Source organism: Mus pahari, chromosome 19, assembly GCF_900095145.1.
Source record: "Mus pahari chromosome 19, PAHARI_EIJ_v1.1, whole genome shotgun sequence".
In the NCBI taxonomy this organism is placed as follows: domain Eukaryota; kingdom Metazoa; phylum Chordata; class Mammalia; order Rodentia; family Muridae; genus Mus; species Mus pahari.
The window spans coordinates 15,083,821-15,099,188 of NC_034608.1; the positions used below are offsets into that span (position 1 = coordinate 15,083,821).

Below are 15,368 nucleotides of genomic sequence, written 5' to 3' on the forward strand. Positions count from 1 at the left end.
AAAAAAAAAAAAAAAAAAAAAAAAGGCCCTCACAGGAGGCTCGGGTGGGCTACACTGGAGTGAGCTAACAGAAGAGGTGGGAAAGCCTCCGAGAGCCTGGGGTGGGGTGGAGTAAGTGGGCACCAGGCATCTCACAGGTATAACAATAACTAGCAATGGCTCAGATCAAAGGCAATGATGGCTGACTTGAGGAGGCAGCTTGTAAAAGAAGCACCACCATAGCATGCAGGAGACCTGGGTTCAATAAAAAGTACAAACAACCAGGCGCGGTGGCTTCTGCACACAGCCCTGGAGGATGAGGCAGGACTGTCACAGTACTGCACAGCTTTAGTCTCAGCACTAAACAGAGAGAAGCAGAAGGGTCTCTGAGTTTGAGGCCCTCCTGGTCTATATAGAATTGCTAGGCAAAGCTACAGAAAAATCTCTTCGCATGCCTGTAATCCCAGCACTTGGGAGGCAGAGGCAAGTGGATTTCTGAGTTCGAGGCCAGCCTGGTCTACAAAGTGAGTTCCAGGACAGCCAGGGCTACACAGAGAAACCCTGTACCGGAAAAAACAAACAAACAAACAAACAAATCTCTTCAAAAATAATAACTTTATGGTGGGCTGTGGAGGCGCCTGCCTTTGATCCCAATCCCAGCACTCAAGAGGCAGAGGCAGAGGCAAGTAGGTGGATCTGTGAGTTTGAGGCCAGCCTGGTCTACACAGTGAGTTCCAGGACAGCCAGGGCTACACAGAGAAACCCTGTACCGGAAAAAACAAACAAACAAACAAACAAATCTCTTCAAAAATAATAACTTTATGGTGGGCTGTGGAGGCGCCTGCCTTTGATCCCAATCCCAGCACTCAAGAGGCAGAGGCAGAGGCAAGTAGGTGGATCTGTGAGTTTGAGGCCAGCCTGGTCTACACAGTGAGTTCCAGGACAGCCAGGGCTACACAGAGAAACCCTGTACCGGAAAAAACAAACAAACAAACAAACAAATCTCTTCAAAAATAATAACTTTATGGTGGGCTGTGGAGGCGCCTGCCTTTGATCCCAATCCCAGCACTCAAGAGGCAGAGGCAGAGGCAAGTAGGTGGATCTGTGAGTTTGAGGCCAGCCTGGTCTACACAGTGAGTTCCAGGACAGCCAGGGCTATACAGAGAAACCCTGTCTCCAAAAACAAAAAACCAAAACACCAAAATAGCCAAAATTAGCCGGGTGTGGTGGCACACACCTTTAATCCCAGCACTCGGGAGGCAGAGGCAGGCAGATTTCTGAGTTTGAGGCCAGCCTGGTCTACAGAGTGAGTTCTAGGACAGAGAAACCCTGTCTCGAAAAACAAAAAAAAAACAAAAAAAACAACAACAAAAAAAAGTGCTAAATATACGTGTGTGTTTACATATGTATGTATGTATGTGTGTACATATGTATGTGTGTGTGTGTGTGTGTGTGTGTGTGTATCTCAAACACACACACACACCCCTGCAGCCCCAGCTCCATTTTCTCAGGTGCACACACACACCCCCCTGCAGCCCCCAGCCCCATTTTCTCAGGTGTTTCTGCAGTCTTGTTCAGCCTCACCTGTGACCTCCCTGGCTTTTTTCTTCTGTTCTGTACACTACATTCTAGCTGATTCTGGCACTAGTCCCCACATTCCTGAAGCTAGGCCACACCAGGCTGGCTCCTAGGACTTACCAGATCCTGTGCCCGCCCTCAACTTCTCACCATAGGCCTCAGCACTGAGCCTGGGTGCTTACTGGTCACTCTGGGATTCTGCCATCTTCTCCCTCTTCAATTAGCACCTAAATGGACTGCCCCGAGTTACCTGTGCAGCAAGACAACACAGCAGCACTACAAAAGTGTGTCCTAAGGGCAGAGGGTGCAGATAAGCAGCTAGCAAAAGGCAGAGGAGCAGCCCAGCCCTCTTGGGACTTTGAAGCCACCTAGGAGCCAGTTGGTCAAGGCCTTTACTGTTTCTTATTCCTGTTACTGCCCTGCAAGACCACACATGCTACCTAGAGTGACACAGCTTGCCTTTGGTCCTGCAGACAGTACCAGGACTACAAGTACAGGCTCTAGGAGCAGCCCACCTGGTTCTCAGTCCCAGCCCACCCCTCCCTGGCAGTGTGACAAAGGCAGGGGAGTCACTTCACTTCTACTCCTAGTCCTCCAGAGTGATGACTGTCCAGAGGGTGGCCATGGGACTCAGGTAAGGTTAGCCTCTGCAGGTATATGGTCATGGAGAGCAGGGACATGTGAGCACTAAGGTGCAGCCCGGCCCTATGCTCTACTGCAGAAGTTAGCTGCCATCACCTGAGTTCTTGGGGTCACCTGTGTCAGCATGTCAGCACTCCCCTCACTGAGCACATGGAGGCCAGCCAAGGTCACCCTGTAGCCTGCCATCTGCTCAGAAGGGCCTGAGCACAGGAGAGACAGCCAGGAAAGGCTGTGCAAAACCAAGCTCCTGAGGCCTGCAGTTGGCCCAGTCCAGGCCTATGGCTCCCAGATATTAATCCTTTTGGAGCAATGCCCTAGAGGCACTATCAGCTTAGGGACTGTGCCCAGTGCCAGCTCTGAGTACCTTTGAGTATTGCCAACACCTGTCTGGCACCTTGGAGGAAGAGAGCCCTGTCCTGGCATGAACTGGATCAACTGCCCCAGAACCTCCTCTAACTGCCACCACTGGGTATCAGCCCTAAAAACCCTCGCCCCTCCCATATCTGTACCCAGAACCAGACTGGAGTCAGAGCAGTGACTGGTGTGTCCTCTCAGCTGGGGCTAGCACAGAAACACAGCAAGAGCTAAAGGTTAGAGACTGGGCACCACCCAGGTCCGTGGGCCAGAGAGAGAGCGGCAGCATAAAGTGTGTGATGGAAGCAGCAACTGGCCCAAAGTCTTCAGTGCTCTGTGGACAGGACAGCAATGTCCCCAGTCTAAAGCCTGGTACCTTGACAGTCTGTCATGTTGGTGCCCCCTCACATCCTCAGCTCAATGTACTTAGAGAGGCTGGGCAACTTGCCCTCAGGCAAGGCTGGGCCTGGAGGTTTAGACCTGTGCCCAAAGCAAGGCACTCATCTCGAGGAGCCTGAGGGAAGGCGGGGCGTGTCGATGGCAAGCGCTGGGGGAAGTGTACAAGGGGACACGCTGCACGCAGGTGCGGGATGAAGGGGCAGCAGCAGATGTACTGTGGCTCTTGTGCTGCGCTCCATACTGCACCCCACCATCCCACAGCTGCACTGCCCAGATAGAGGCCATGCCCCGTCTACTGCCCAGCTCTTGTCACATTCCTCCTAGACCTAAGAGATGCGCTTTTACCTGCCAAACCAGTTCCTGGAGTACAGAGCAGAGCCAGGGAGAACAAACAGTATGAAACAGTATGGCTGTCCCCTGCATGGACACTGCCCTCACCACCTCTTCCCTGACTCCAGGTGGCTAGGAATGGTCACATGTTGGAACTTCACAAGAAATCTCCTGGTGGGCAGCCCAGGACTCTGAGTGAGAGCTGGCCACACGCCACTGGCAGACTGCAGGGTGGGAACAGCAGGGAGGGTAGGCAGGATCATTGGTGTCATGTGCCTAGATCACAAGTCTCTCTCTCCCAAGCCTGCCTTGCAAAGCCCAGAATCCAGCAGTGCCTGGAGAGGCTAGCCCAGCATTTTCTTGTGGTCTGGTCTGAAAGGGTTCCTGGCTCCTGGAAAGAACTAGGGTCCAAGGGCTGCCCTCATCAGGGGAGCACTGGCCAGCCCCTCTCCCAGTACCCACACGCCCAGTGCGCCTCTTCCACTCACGACTTCCACCACCGCCCTATTCCCCAGCTCTCACTTTCCGCCCACACACCTGCCGCCAGCTCCCTAGATATGGCATCCGAGCCTCTCAGACACCCTGACCAACTACAAGGCGAAGCCCACTGGCCCTGCTTTACAGACACACGGCCAGGACTCCCCCAGCCCCGTCCCCACCCCCAACTTCGCTCTCAGGCTGATCACACTGCTACAAAACTCCAGGTGGGGCTGAGAAAGTCAGCTCCCATTCCTGCTGGGGGCACCAAAGAGGAAACAGGTAACAGAACACCAATGGTCCTGGTTTTACAAGGAAATGGATGGATCCTTAGATCAGCTCACTTCAAGGGGTCTCCAACACCAGGCTCCTGCAAGGCCTGAGGGGGCTCTGGCCCTCAGATAGGCACCTAAAATACCAGATACCCCAGCCAGCACTGCTACCCAGAATGAGGCTGAGTGGGAGCTAGTACAGGTAGACCCCTTCAGAGCTGCTCCCCTCCCCAGGCTTCCTCTACTTCCCAACACCTGCAGGCCCAGTCAGCCCTTCCATCTGTCCCCCTGAGAAGAACGGGTTGAAACAATTCAGACCCTCCAAAGACTGCCACTAGGGGCACTGTTTGAGGTCACTGCTCTTCCTCGAGGACCATGGCTTTGATTATATACCCCTATGCTATAGAGGACCCACAGACCAACTGTGACACACCACCTGCCACCCCGATCTAGGCTGGACCATCCTCAGAGACCCATCTCTCTTTTCTTTTTCTTTTTCGAGACATGGTTTCTCTGTGTAGCCCTGGCTGTCCTGGAACTCACTCTGTAGACCAGGCTGGCCTCAAACTCAGAAATCCGCCTGTCTCTGCCTCCCGAGTGCTGGGATTAAAGGTGTGCACCACCACAGCCCGGCAAGGTCCATCTCTGAACGGGGCTCTCTCCAACCTTTTGAGCCCATCTAGCTCCCAATCCCCAACAGCTCCCAGGTCACTGACAACCCTGCTGTCCCCTAGATGCTGATGGCTTTGCAAATCTCTCTGTCCACGCTGGCCACCTTCACATTCCCTTCCCTTTGGAGGCCAAGTCTTTAAGCTCATTCCCAGCAGGAAGTCATTGCTGTCTCTCTACTCCCTCCTCCAAAAGTGGAGCAGTAGGTACTCTCCGCTGTCACTCTGGAAAGCTAAGGGAATGGCCATCTCCCTGGCCTGGGAGTCACAATCAACTCTACCTGTCACCCTTAACAGCAGCAATCCAATTAGCTGCTTTCCAGGACAGGAATGTACAAGAGCATCTTGTTTAAAGCTTACAACTCAGAAATTAGCACCTCCATTTGCAGACAAAGAAAGTGGAGGCAGGAGGGGAGAAAACAGCTTTTTCAACAGCAACCTTGCAGGTATGGTGGGTCATGTCTGTCATCCTAGAACTTGGAGACAGAGGTTGATGCAGGGGGACTGTCAAGCATCAGAGGACAGCTGAGACTACACAGTCTCCAGAAGAGCCCGGCCTACCCAACTCAACCCTGTCTCCTCAAAATACATAAATTATATATCATATCATATTTCTATCAGAGGCTACAAGGGTGGCACCATGGTACAGTGCTTGCCTAGCAGTAAGGGAGCCCTGCACTCTATCCTCCACCCTGTATAAAACGAGTGTTAGGACATACCTGTAATCCTATCATTCAGGAAAGGAAAGCAGGAAGGTCAGAAGTTCAAAGTCACCCTTAGCTATACACAATCTGTGTTACATAAGACAATCTTGTAAAACAACAACAACAACAACAACAACAAAACCCCACAAAACCACCTTAAATTTAATTCAAACATTAACCTCCAGGCCCCACCATCTGACCCTCGCCCTGGAAGGTTCTGATTTTGACCTCATCTAAAAAGCAAGCTCTTTCCAGACTTCAATGCTGCCTTTATAATCATCATGGGTTTAGGAGAGCTCACCCTCACCAGACAGGCACTGTTCATGTGTGATGTCACTAAGTCTCTGGCAGACCCTGGACCACTGCTCCTGTCAGTCACTCTGGAGGATGGGGGGGGGGGGGCTCTGAGGCTCAGGGGAGCCAGGCAACTTCTCAGTGGTTGCAAAAGACAGCAAGTGGGAAAGTCAGAATTTGATCCAGCTAGCCTTTCTTTTCCCTCGTTTCTTTCTTTTTATAGTGAAACAGGGCTTCCCCATGCAGTTCAAGCCCCCCCCCCCCGAATGTCTATTCTATGGTCCAGCCTTGGCCTCTAAGCACTGGACTCCCAGCTGCATCCAGCCACACCAGGTTTCTAAACCACTTCTGAAAGCCAAACACTGCTCCCCTCTCCCCTTCCTGCTGCGATCTTGCCACTGTGGACAGCAGGCTGCTGCCAGGGCCCAGTGGACTCTTCCTGTGCTCAGCACCAGTTCCAAGAAGTTCAGAACCCAAAGCAAACCACCCGGCCCTGGCAGGCTCCCCAAGCCAAGTCTCAATTAACCTTGGTCTCTTTGATAATTACTAGTCAAACTGGCATTTATGGCGGGCTCCCAGTGTATCATTTCCTGCAACCAAGTCCCCCCCCGCAGCCCCCCCTCGCCCACAACATCAAAGCTACCAGCTGCCCACTCTGCTGCCCACAGCCTGGCAGTGGTATGTGTCTGTTCCTGGACAAGCAGGTTAGCGTCTATAGAACACAGCCAGTGGTGACCTCACTTCACAGGCTCCACCCAAGCAAAACACAATTCAGCTCAGAAAGGGGATTAGCCTGTGTCCATCTCCCCAGCCACCTTTCCCTTTCAAAGCCATCAAAGCCAATGCACTCCTCCAAGAGCCCGTCCAGTTCCACCCACCCACACACACAAACACCACCAACTTTCTCCAACAGGCCTAGATCTTAGATCTTCCCATCTCCCAACATGTAAGTCACCTTCTGTTGACCAAAAACACCTGAGTAGGGAATACTGCCGAGTCCTTCCCCAGGAAGACCCTGGTAAAAGCGGGCTCCACGTCCTGCTGCTGAACCTTACTGCGGAATTCCTCGCACACTGGCAAACTGGCCACCTCGTCCTCTGCTTTACTGCCTGCTGCCTCGGACCCTCCTTTCCCAGTCGGAGGGTTTACAAACTTCGGTACACAGTCTGGGTTTATTTCCGTCCTCGTTTCAGCCAAAAGAGCAATGGCCATAGACGGCTACCCTTTGCCTTCTGGTTTACAGACCAGCTGCTTCGCTCTCACCCCGTGGACTCAGGCACTTACCTTTCCCCCAACACTATGGACAGGCTCTCTTCATCTGTCCCTGAGTGTACCATGAACTCAAAGGCTGGCCGCCAGCCTCCCAAACTCCCAAACAAGGTTAGGGTTTGAAATCCCAGCCCTGTGGACCTTTTCAACTCTCCCGCCAACCCCTCTCTGCCTCCAGCTCTAACCTAGGCACCGCTGAAATCTCCAATAAGTACCATTTACCGCGAGCCACCCCCGTGGGGGTCGGCCCTATGGCGGTCCCACCCGCCTCTAGGCTCTCCCCCGCAACCCTCGCCAAAGCTACCGTGTCTCCAGGGGTCTTTGGGCTCCACCGCTCCGGACACGATGTCCTCGTCAGACGGGAACGTGACACGCTTGGCAGCAGCCTTAAGGCGCCCATCGGCCGGGGGCGAGGCCCCGGTAGGAGACTCAGCTTCGGCGGGGGCCTCCTCGGCCTCGGCGTCCGCGTCGGCGTCCGCGCCCGGCCCGGGCGGAGCCTCCTGCGGCGGGATCTCCATCGCCGCCGCCGCCTCCTCCTCACGGGGGCCCCGGGGACATGCCCCGGGCCCCGGACTCGTCTCTCCGGGTCCTCCCGCCGTTCCGGGGCATGGGCTTCACCGCTGCCTCAAGCGCCGCCTCCGTCCGCTCCGTTCGTCGTCGTCGTCGTCGTCGTCGCCGCCGCCGGGAGCCGCCAAGCTCCGCGAGTACCTGCTTTTCCGCGGCCACACTTTCGCTACAAGCCGAAGAGCCCGCTGCGTACCGAGAAAAGCATAGCACCGACTCAAGCTTTTGCTCTGAAGAAATTGTGTCGAGGGCGACACGACGACGGGAACAAAGAGCAGTAGGCTCCACGGGAAAGAGAAACGTGAGCGGCGAATCTGCAGAGCCAAACTGCAGAACACAGAGGCGGGGCCGATGAACGCTGGCTCCCGGAGCGCCGCGCATGCGCGGGTTCCAGCCGCCTCCCCCCCCCCCAGCCCCCCACAAGCCGAGCTGTCCACACTCAGGCTCCCGCACATTCGTCACAAGTCCAGGTAATTCGGGAAAGGACTCAATGCCAATCCTATCACCGCGGCCTTCGAGAGGGCTGTCAGCAGCTAAAGCCGTCCGGGTTCGTAAAAATGGAAGAATCGCCCCCACAAAATTGTCCTCTGATCTCTACACAGGCGTCCACAAGAAATAATGAGTAACTTAAGATACAAAATAAGGATCAGACAGTAATTAAAAACCACCTGCTGGATGGACATGGTAGTGACACGCCTGTGACCCGAGCCTTGGAGAGGCTGGAGGAGGAGGTTGCGAATTCGAGGCTAGGCTGGATTCCATAGGGAGCCTCAGACAAGCAGGTGCTACAGCAGGAGACCCTGGCGGGGCTGAGCCAAGTCCTGGGAGCAGGGGAAAGAGAAGGAGGTGCTGAGAGCTGACAGGACAGCCATGAGAGCTGAGCTGGATATCGGATGAGTACGTACAAGTGACAGAAGCGACAAAAGAGCACACTTTAGCACAGTTTTCGTCAAAATTGTATCAAATGTAAATTACAATATTAGACGAGTCTGCTGGGTATTCATGAACCTGTTATAAAATAAAAAACAAAAACTGGGAGCAGGAATTCCAAAGGGATTAATCAGCGGACCAAACCTGACCGAGCCTAAGCCACACCTCCACGGGGTCGATTCCAAAGCTCGGGATTCATCTCCGCACTTTTCGCTTTCCCTTCTCAGCTCATGAAAGACGGACCCATTGGCGCAAGGGACTGAAACCACAGAACGGGATTTGAGGAGGGTCGAGCACAACATTGCCAAGTAGAGAGCTAGGTTGGGACTGGAGGGAGGCTCCAGTGTGAACCAATAGCAGCCTACTGCTAAGGGTAGCTGCTTCTCTCCTCAGGGTTGTGGGTTAGCACACTTTGGAGACTGAGAAGTACCAAAAAAAGCCCCTATAATTAATGCAAACCTTCAGTTACATTCCGAACTTAAACAAAAAGGCACTAACTGGGCTTTTGGGGGGGTGGTTTTTTTTGTTTGTTTTGACTGGTTCTCACGTAATCCAGGCTGCCCGCCGAGTGGCTATGTAGAAAAGACAGGCTTTATCTCTGGCTCCTCCTGCCTCTACACCCCCTTCCCCACACGCCAAGTGCTGGGATTACAGACTTGGGTCACTGTGCTTAGCTAGAACTTTCAGATATCATGTGCTGAAAGATTTCTAGTGACAAGGGACTGAAACAGGTGACACAGACTCCCTCACGAGGCGGCCAGAGCAAACTGAGGAAGGGCAAAACTTCAACGCTAACCACCAACCTGCGGCATTTGCTCCCAGCACTGACCACCACCACTCCAAGTCCCCTCCGTGGGACGACAAACCTGCAGGTGACTGCAGTGGACCACATCACCCAGAGGGAACCTTGTATCCTAGTGTAAGCCAAGGCCCTGTCTAGGCCCTTTCTAGTAAAAAGCCATCCTTGCCCACCTCGAGTCAATGGGTCAATTTCTTTCTTTCTTTTTTTTTTTTTTTTTTTTTTTTNNNNTTTTTTNCGAGACAGTGTTTCTCTTTATAGCCCTGGCTGTCCTGGAACTCACTTTGTAGACCAGGCTGGCCTCGAACTCAAAAATCCTCCTGCCTCCACCTCCCAAGTGCTGGGATTAAAGGCGTGTGCCACCACTGCCTGGCTAATGGGTCAATTTCTTATGCAGAGATGAATGTCAGCCATTTGGGGAGAGGCTCAACTTCAAAAACACGCACGCACACGCACACACCCCTCAGCCTGCAAGGCCAAGCCTCAGGACTTTATTTCTGTAAACTTCAGTTTGTGACACAGACCATTCCTTTCAACAAGAGAGATCTAGAATGTCTGTGGTTGCAGTCCCCCACTGCAGCACAGCCTGGCCTTGAATTTATGATCTTCCCACCTCAGCCTCTTGAAAACCAGGGTTATCAGCATCCTGCACCCGGCACTCTCTGGTTTGGAGGTCTTCTGAGTTCAAAGCCAGAGTGCTGGAGATCGCCTTGCAAGTCCAGGAAGGCGCTGAGACCCGGGCTGCTCTGGCAGTGCCCACAAGGAAAACAGCAGTTTTACAGCTTGAAGGAATAGGAAATTATGTCACTACATCGAAGCAGGGCCTCGGCCTGCACACCTATGGGCGTCTGCAGCTGGGAAACATAGAAGTTGGCTACATCAAGGTCTGTGGCTCCAAACTGGGCGGTCACATGTACACCTCCGTGCAGCGTGAAACTCACAGGGTGCCCCACCATGGCTAGGAGGCTGCGGAGGTAGCGCTCCCGCAGAGTGGCTCGGGCCCGCTGGTCCTGTGACTCTGGGGGATCTTGAATATGACCTTCTCCGACTTCTGGTCTCAGGATGGTCCTACGTCCATCAGGGGCAAAGCCTCGGCTGAAGCCATCGGGGCCCCGAGGGAGGCGTAGCACTGGCACCGGCACTGGAATGGTCAGTGGGTTCTGCATGGCCCTGGCTTTGGGAAGAAGGTGAAAGAGTTAAAGCCACACAGCTTTGGGAGAGAATAGGCCCGCCCTTTGCTTTCGCCTCTAGACTACAGCTGTACTGATCTACAATGTGTGTCAATCCCCTCAGCTCCACCCCAGGCAGGCAATATTGTCTGTCTGTTGTTACATGGTTTTGGAGACAAGGTCTTGTTATGTAGCTCAGGCTGACCCACAACATAGAGGCACCCTGCCTTCTAAATGCTGTGCAGGACTGTGACACCATGTGGGGCTCTTCTGCCTCCCATCCTTTTGTGAGGGAGGGTCCTTAGCCCAGATGGACCTTGAACTCTGTAGCCAGGGACCTGGAATTTCTGACCCGCCTACCTCCTACCAGGTGCCATGATGACAGATTTGCTTTGCCGCCTTCTGTGGGGACGGAAGCGGAGGCCTCCTGTAGGGCAGGCACACTTAGGTGCACCCCCAGCCCCTCTGTGTCTACTTTGAACAGTTTTACTATGGTTCCGGGGGGCTGTCAGAAGGGTATTCCCTCTCAAATACAGCCTATTCTCACTCAGTCAGTCAGCGTCCTGACAGCTAGATCCAGAGTGACCCAGTGCCCATTATATACTGGGACTACTGAGTGAAAACAGCCTTTGCTTAAGGAGACCCTGTCAGGAAATTTTAAGAGTTTGCAGTATCGGGCTGGAGAGATGGCTCAGTGGCTAAGAGCACTGACTGCTCTTTCAGAGGTCCTGAGTTCAAATCCCAGCAACCACATGGTGGCTCACAACCATTTGTAATGGAATCCGATGCTTTTTTCTGGTGTGTCTGAAGACAGCTACAGTGTACATAAAATAAATAAATCTTAAAAAAAAAAAGTTTGCAGCCCGGCGTGGTGGCACATGCCTTTAATCCCACCACTTGGGAGGCAGAGGCAGGTGAATTTCTGAGTTCAAGGCCTGGATTGTCTCGGTGACCTCCCCACTGGGCTCCTAAATCCATCCTCTCTATGGTGAATCGTTTTTTGTTTTTTTTTTTTCATTCTCCCTTTCTCTTACTGTACAGCCCTGGAACTCACTATTTGGATGAGGCTGGCCACAATATGCCTGCTGCTGCCTCCCTAGAGTAGGGATTAAAGGTGTAAACTGTCAAGCCTGGCTTATTTGTTTAGTTTGTGTATATGAGTGTACTGTACATGTGTGAGCTGCCATGCCCATTCCTGGGCATAAAAACCAGGAGGAAAGCTGGGTGTGGTGGCGCACGCCTTTAATCCCAGCACTCGGGAGGCAGAGGCAGGTGGATTTCTGAGTTCGAGGCCAGCCTGTTCTACAAAGTGAGTTCCAGGACAGCCAGGGCTACACAGAGAAACCCTGTCTCGAAAAACCATAAAAAAAAGTCAGAGGAGGACATCAGGTATCCTACTCCAGCCCAGTGTCCCCAGGCTGTAAACTAGACACTGCTACATCTGAACCTGGATCAGTGAGGACCTCAGCAGGTCTCGGAACCTGCTGCCAAGCCTGGCCTCCTGGCTTCAATCCTTAGAACCCCAGAGTCCAAAACTTGTCCTCTGACCTCCAGATGCACACAGTGATGTGCACACACACACACACACACACACACACACACACACACACACACACGTTAAAAACAAAAAACCAGGGGGCTGGTGAGATGGCACAGTGGGTAAGAGCACCCGAATGCTCTTCCGAAGGTCTGGAGTTCAAATCCCAGCAACCACATGGTGGCTCACAACCACCGGTAACAAGATCTGACTCCCTCTTCTGGAGTGTCTGAAGACAGCTACAGTGTACTTACATATAATAAATAAATCTTTAAAAAACAAACAAACAAACAACCAGGCAGTGGTGGCACACACCTTTAATCCCAGCACTCGGGAGGCAGAGGCAGGTGGATTTTTGAGTTCGAGGCCAGCCTGGTCTACAGAGTGAGTTCCAGGACAGCCAGGGCTACACAGAGAAACCCTGTCTGGAAAAAACCAACTAACCAACCAATCAACCAAATCTTTTACAACTAAATCCCAGAGTGACCTGTTTAGGACCATTCCCTGGGGTCTTCCCTCAAATGGAGTCCTCACAGTGGAAGTTATATGACCTTGTCACCCTCTTACCTCTCCTCCCCTCCCCTTTCTACCTTTAGACCAGCTAGTATTCCTGAGGTAGAGCAAACACAGCCCTGCCACAGGACTTTGCACTCACTGCCCTTCCCTAGGGACATGGGGATGCCATGCTCACTTTCTCCCTCACCTCCCTGATCCATCGTCATTCTGTTCCCATTTTCAAAACACTATTTCTGAGAAGGGGTCTCAGATAACCCACTCTGACCTTAAGCTCATGGTGTAGCCCAGGCTAGTCTTGAATTTCTGACCCTCCTTCTGCTACCTCCCTGGTACTGGGATACCAGGCTGTTTTATATAGTACTGGAAGTCAAATTCAAGATTTCATACATGCCAGGCCAGCACTTGACCAAAGCCGGATGTGGTACTGCATGATTTTAATCCTAGTACTCTAGATGCAGAGACAGGCAGATCCCCGAGTTTGAGGTCAGTCTGGTCTTGAAAAACAAACAAACAAAACAAACAAACAAACAAACAATGCAGAGGGAATTCTATACTGTCAAAGCCCATGAGGGCTTGTCACATTGCTTGGGCTGGGGGCTGGTCTTGAACTCCTGGGTTCAGGCCATCACTCTGCTTCAGGCTTTGGTCGGGTGCCGACGCCTTCTCCCATCTGTCCTTTATAGCAGTGCGTGCTCCTGATGGGATGCTTTCCCAGCACAGGAGAAACAAGGTTCCCTCAGGAAATGCCGGCTTTCCCCAGTGTACAGACACCAGTACCTCTGCTGTAGACAAGGCTAGCCTGGGACTTGCAGGCAAAATGGCTTAATGCTGGGTCTGTGTGCATGGCTACCTTTGGTTTCTACTGGCTTCTTGGTACAATCAAAGAGTCAGCAGTGAGGGGGTAGAGATATGGCTCAGCCATTAAGGGCACTTGGGAAAGCAGGTTCGATTTCCAGAACCTACATGATGGCTTACAACCATCTGTAATTCTAGCTTCAGGGGATCCAAGGTTCTCTTCTGGACTCCTTGGGCACCAGGCACATGGTACACAGACATACATGCATGCAAAACATCCATTCACATTTGAAATGTTGCAAAAGAAAAGTGAAGGTTCAGCAATGGGATTGGAATGCAGCTCACCTACATCTAGTAGATGTTCTCCTAGCATGTGGGAGGCCCTGGGTTTGAAAACCAGCACTTCATAAAACTGGGTGTGGTGGTACACACCTGTAAGCACAGGCAGGAGGATCAGAAGTTCAAGGTCATCCTTGGCAACATAGACAGCTTGAGGCCAGCCTGAGCTACATGAGGGGAAGGAGAGGACTCAGAGGGAAAGAGTGCTGGCCGGCTGAGTTAGGTAGCTGAGACCCTATGGGAAGGAGAGAACCAACCCCTGAAAGCCATCTTCCTTCATACCACACCAATAAATAAATGTAACTAAAATTCGAGGCCCAGGCCTGCCTGGCCTAGAGAGCAGCCAGGGCTACATACACAACAAACCCTGGGGGAGGGGCACTGAGGAGAATCAGCACAGGTAAGTGTTCCATTTGAGGCAGATGTGATTCTAGCACATTGACCTCAAGCTGAGGCTGGCTTCTTCCTGATGATCCTCCTGCCTCAGTGGAATGCTATATTCCTGAAATTCCATGGAAGTACCACCTCATCTAGCTTTGTGTTTATTCTTTCTCTGCCACCCCAAGCACAGGCACCTGCACAGCAGATAGATCTGCTGGCGACCTTAAGATTACAGCCCAGCAGTGAACACAGGAGCAGTTATCCGGACAGGTCTGGAGAGAGAGGCGGGAGGAGAGTCCAAGTCTTGGAAGAGGGAGGAGTAACATAGGAGGTGGTTTCCAGAAGGGCTTGGAACAGTTCCAGGTCAGTCACACCACAGGGCAGTCCTGGATGAAATAAACTGAGCCATGGCAGAAAACACACCTACAGTGGCAGCACAGGGAGGTTTAGGCAGGAAGACTGGAGCGTGAAGCCAGTCTGGGTAGACTTCCAGGCATGGCAATAGGTTGGAGTGAGGAGGCTGAGCAGCTAGCATGGAGCGTCATCACCCAGAACTTGAGCTGTGTCCACTCTGAGAGATGTTGGTGCCCACACACTGCTCTGAGCAAGGAGGAATGTGAGCTATCCACTCCCAGGAACCCTGTGCTTACTGTCCAGAGCATAGACTTGTGGGAATGAGGGAGGGCTGGGAGTCCGAGACAGAGGTTCCTGCGTCCCTCGCTTGTGCTGGCCGCTGTGAGAGGATTAGTGCTGTGAGGGGCATTCAAAGCACTCAACAAGCTGTACAGGTCGAATAAGATAAGAAGTCTTCAAGGCAGGCTCAAGGCCCTGCAAGAGATGAGGAAGACTAAGCCTAAGGGGACTGAAGGATGTGTGGGTGAGTGCAGTGTGAAGACAATCTAGAGCCTCAAGCAGCAAGTCTATCACAGAGCCACACCCTAGCCCTCCCGGAAGGATCTAGGCAAGTGCTCTACATCCTGAAGCCTTACTTACTTACCGGGTTTCTCGGTATAGCCCTGGCTGTCCTGGTACTCACTCTGTAGACCAGGCTGGCCTCGAACTCAGAAACCCGCCTGCCTCTGCCTCCTCAGTGCTGGGATTAAAGGCGTGCGCCACCACGCCCGGCTACTTACTTACTTATTTATTGATGCGACAGTGTCTCATGTGACACCAGCTGGCCTAAAATGTTGATCCTCCACGGGCAATGGTGGCGCACACACCTTTAACCTCAATATTGGGAAGGCAGAGGCAGGAAGATCCCTGTGATTGGAGGCCACCCTGGTCTACAGAGGGAGTTCCAGGACAGCCACAGCTATAGATAGAAACCCTGTCTCAAAAAAAGAAAGAAAAGAGAAAAGAGGAAAAAAAAAAA

The 15,368-nt window shown here is 52.6% G+C and overlaps 2 protein-coding genes across 4 annotated transcripts in view; both read right to left on the minus strand.

The window, feature by feature from the left end:
• Positions 1-7,841, minus strand: part of Ppp1r37 (protein phosphatase 1 regulatory subunit 37) — a 32,805-nt gene extending 24,964 nt beyond the window's left edge. The window contains exon 1 of the mRNA XM_021218906.2: positions 7,271-7,841. Within this exon, the coding sequence (XP_021074565.1) occupies positions 7,271-7,484 (214 nt within the window). The 5' untranslated portion in view covers positions 7,485-7,841. The remainder of the gene's footprint in view (positions 1-7,270) is intronic.
• A 1,801-nt stretch (positions 7,842-9,642) lies between these two features.
• The window catches only part of Gemin7 (gem nuclear organelle associated protein 7), an 8,714-nt gene continuing 2,988 nt past the window's right edge, over positions 9,643-15,368 (minus strand). For 2 of the 3 annotated variants that reach the window (XM_029532046.1, XM_029532047.1), the window contains exon 2: positions 9,643-10,433. In XM_029532046.1, the coding sequence (XP_029387906.1) occupies positions 10,036-10,425 (390 nt within the window). In that variant the 5' untranslated portion in view covers positions 10,426-10,433 and the 3' untranslated portion in view covers positions 9,643-10,035. The remainder of the gene's footprint in view (positions 10,434-15,368) is intronic. The other variant, XM_021219838.2, reaches the window with a different exon arrangement.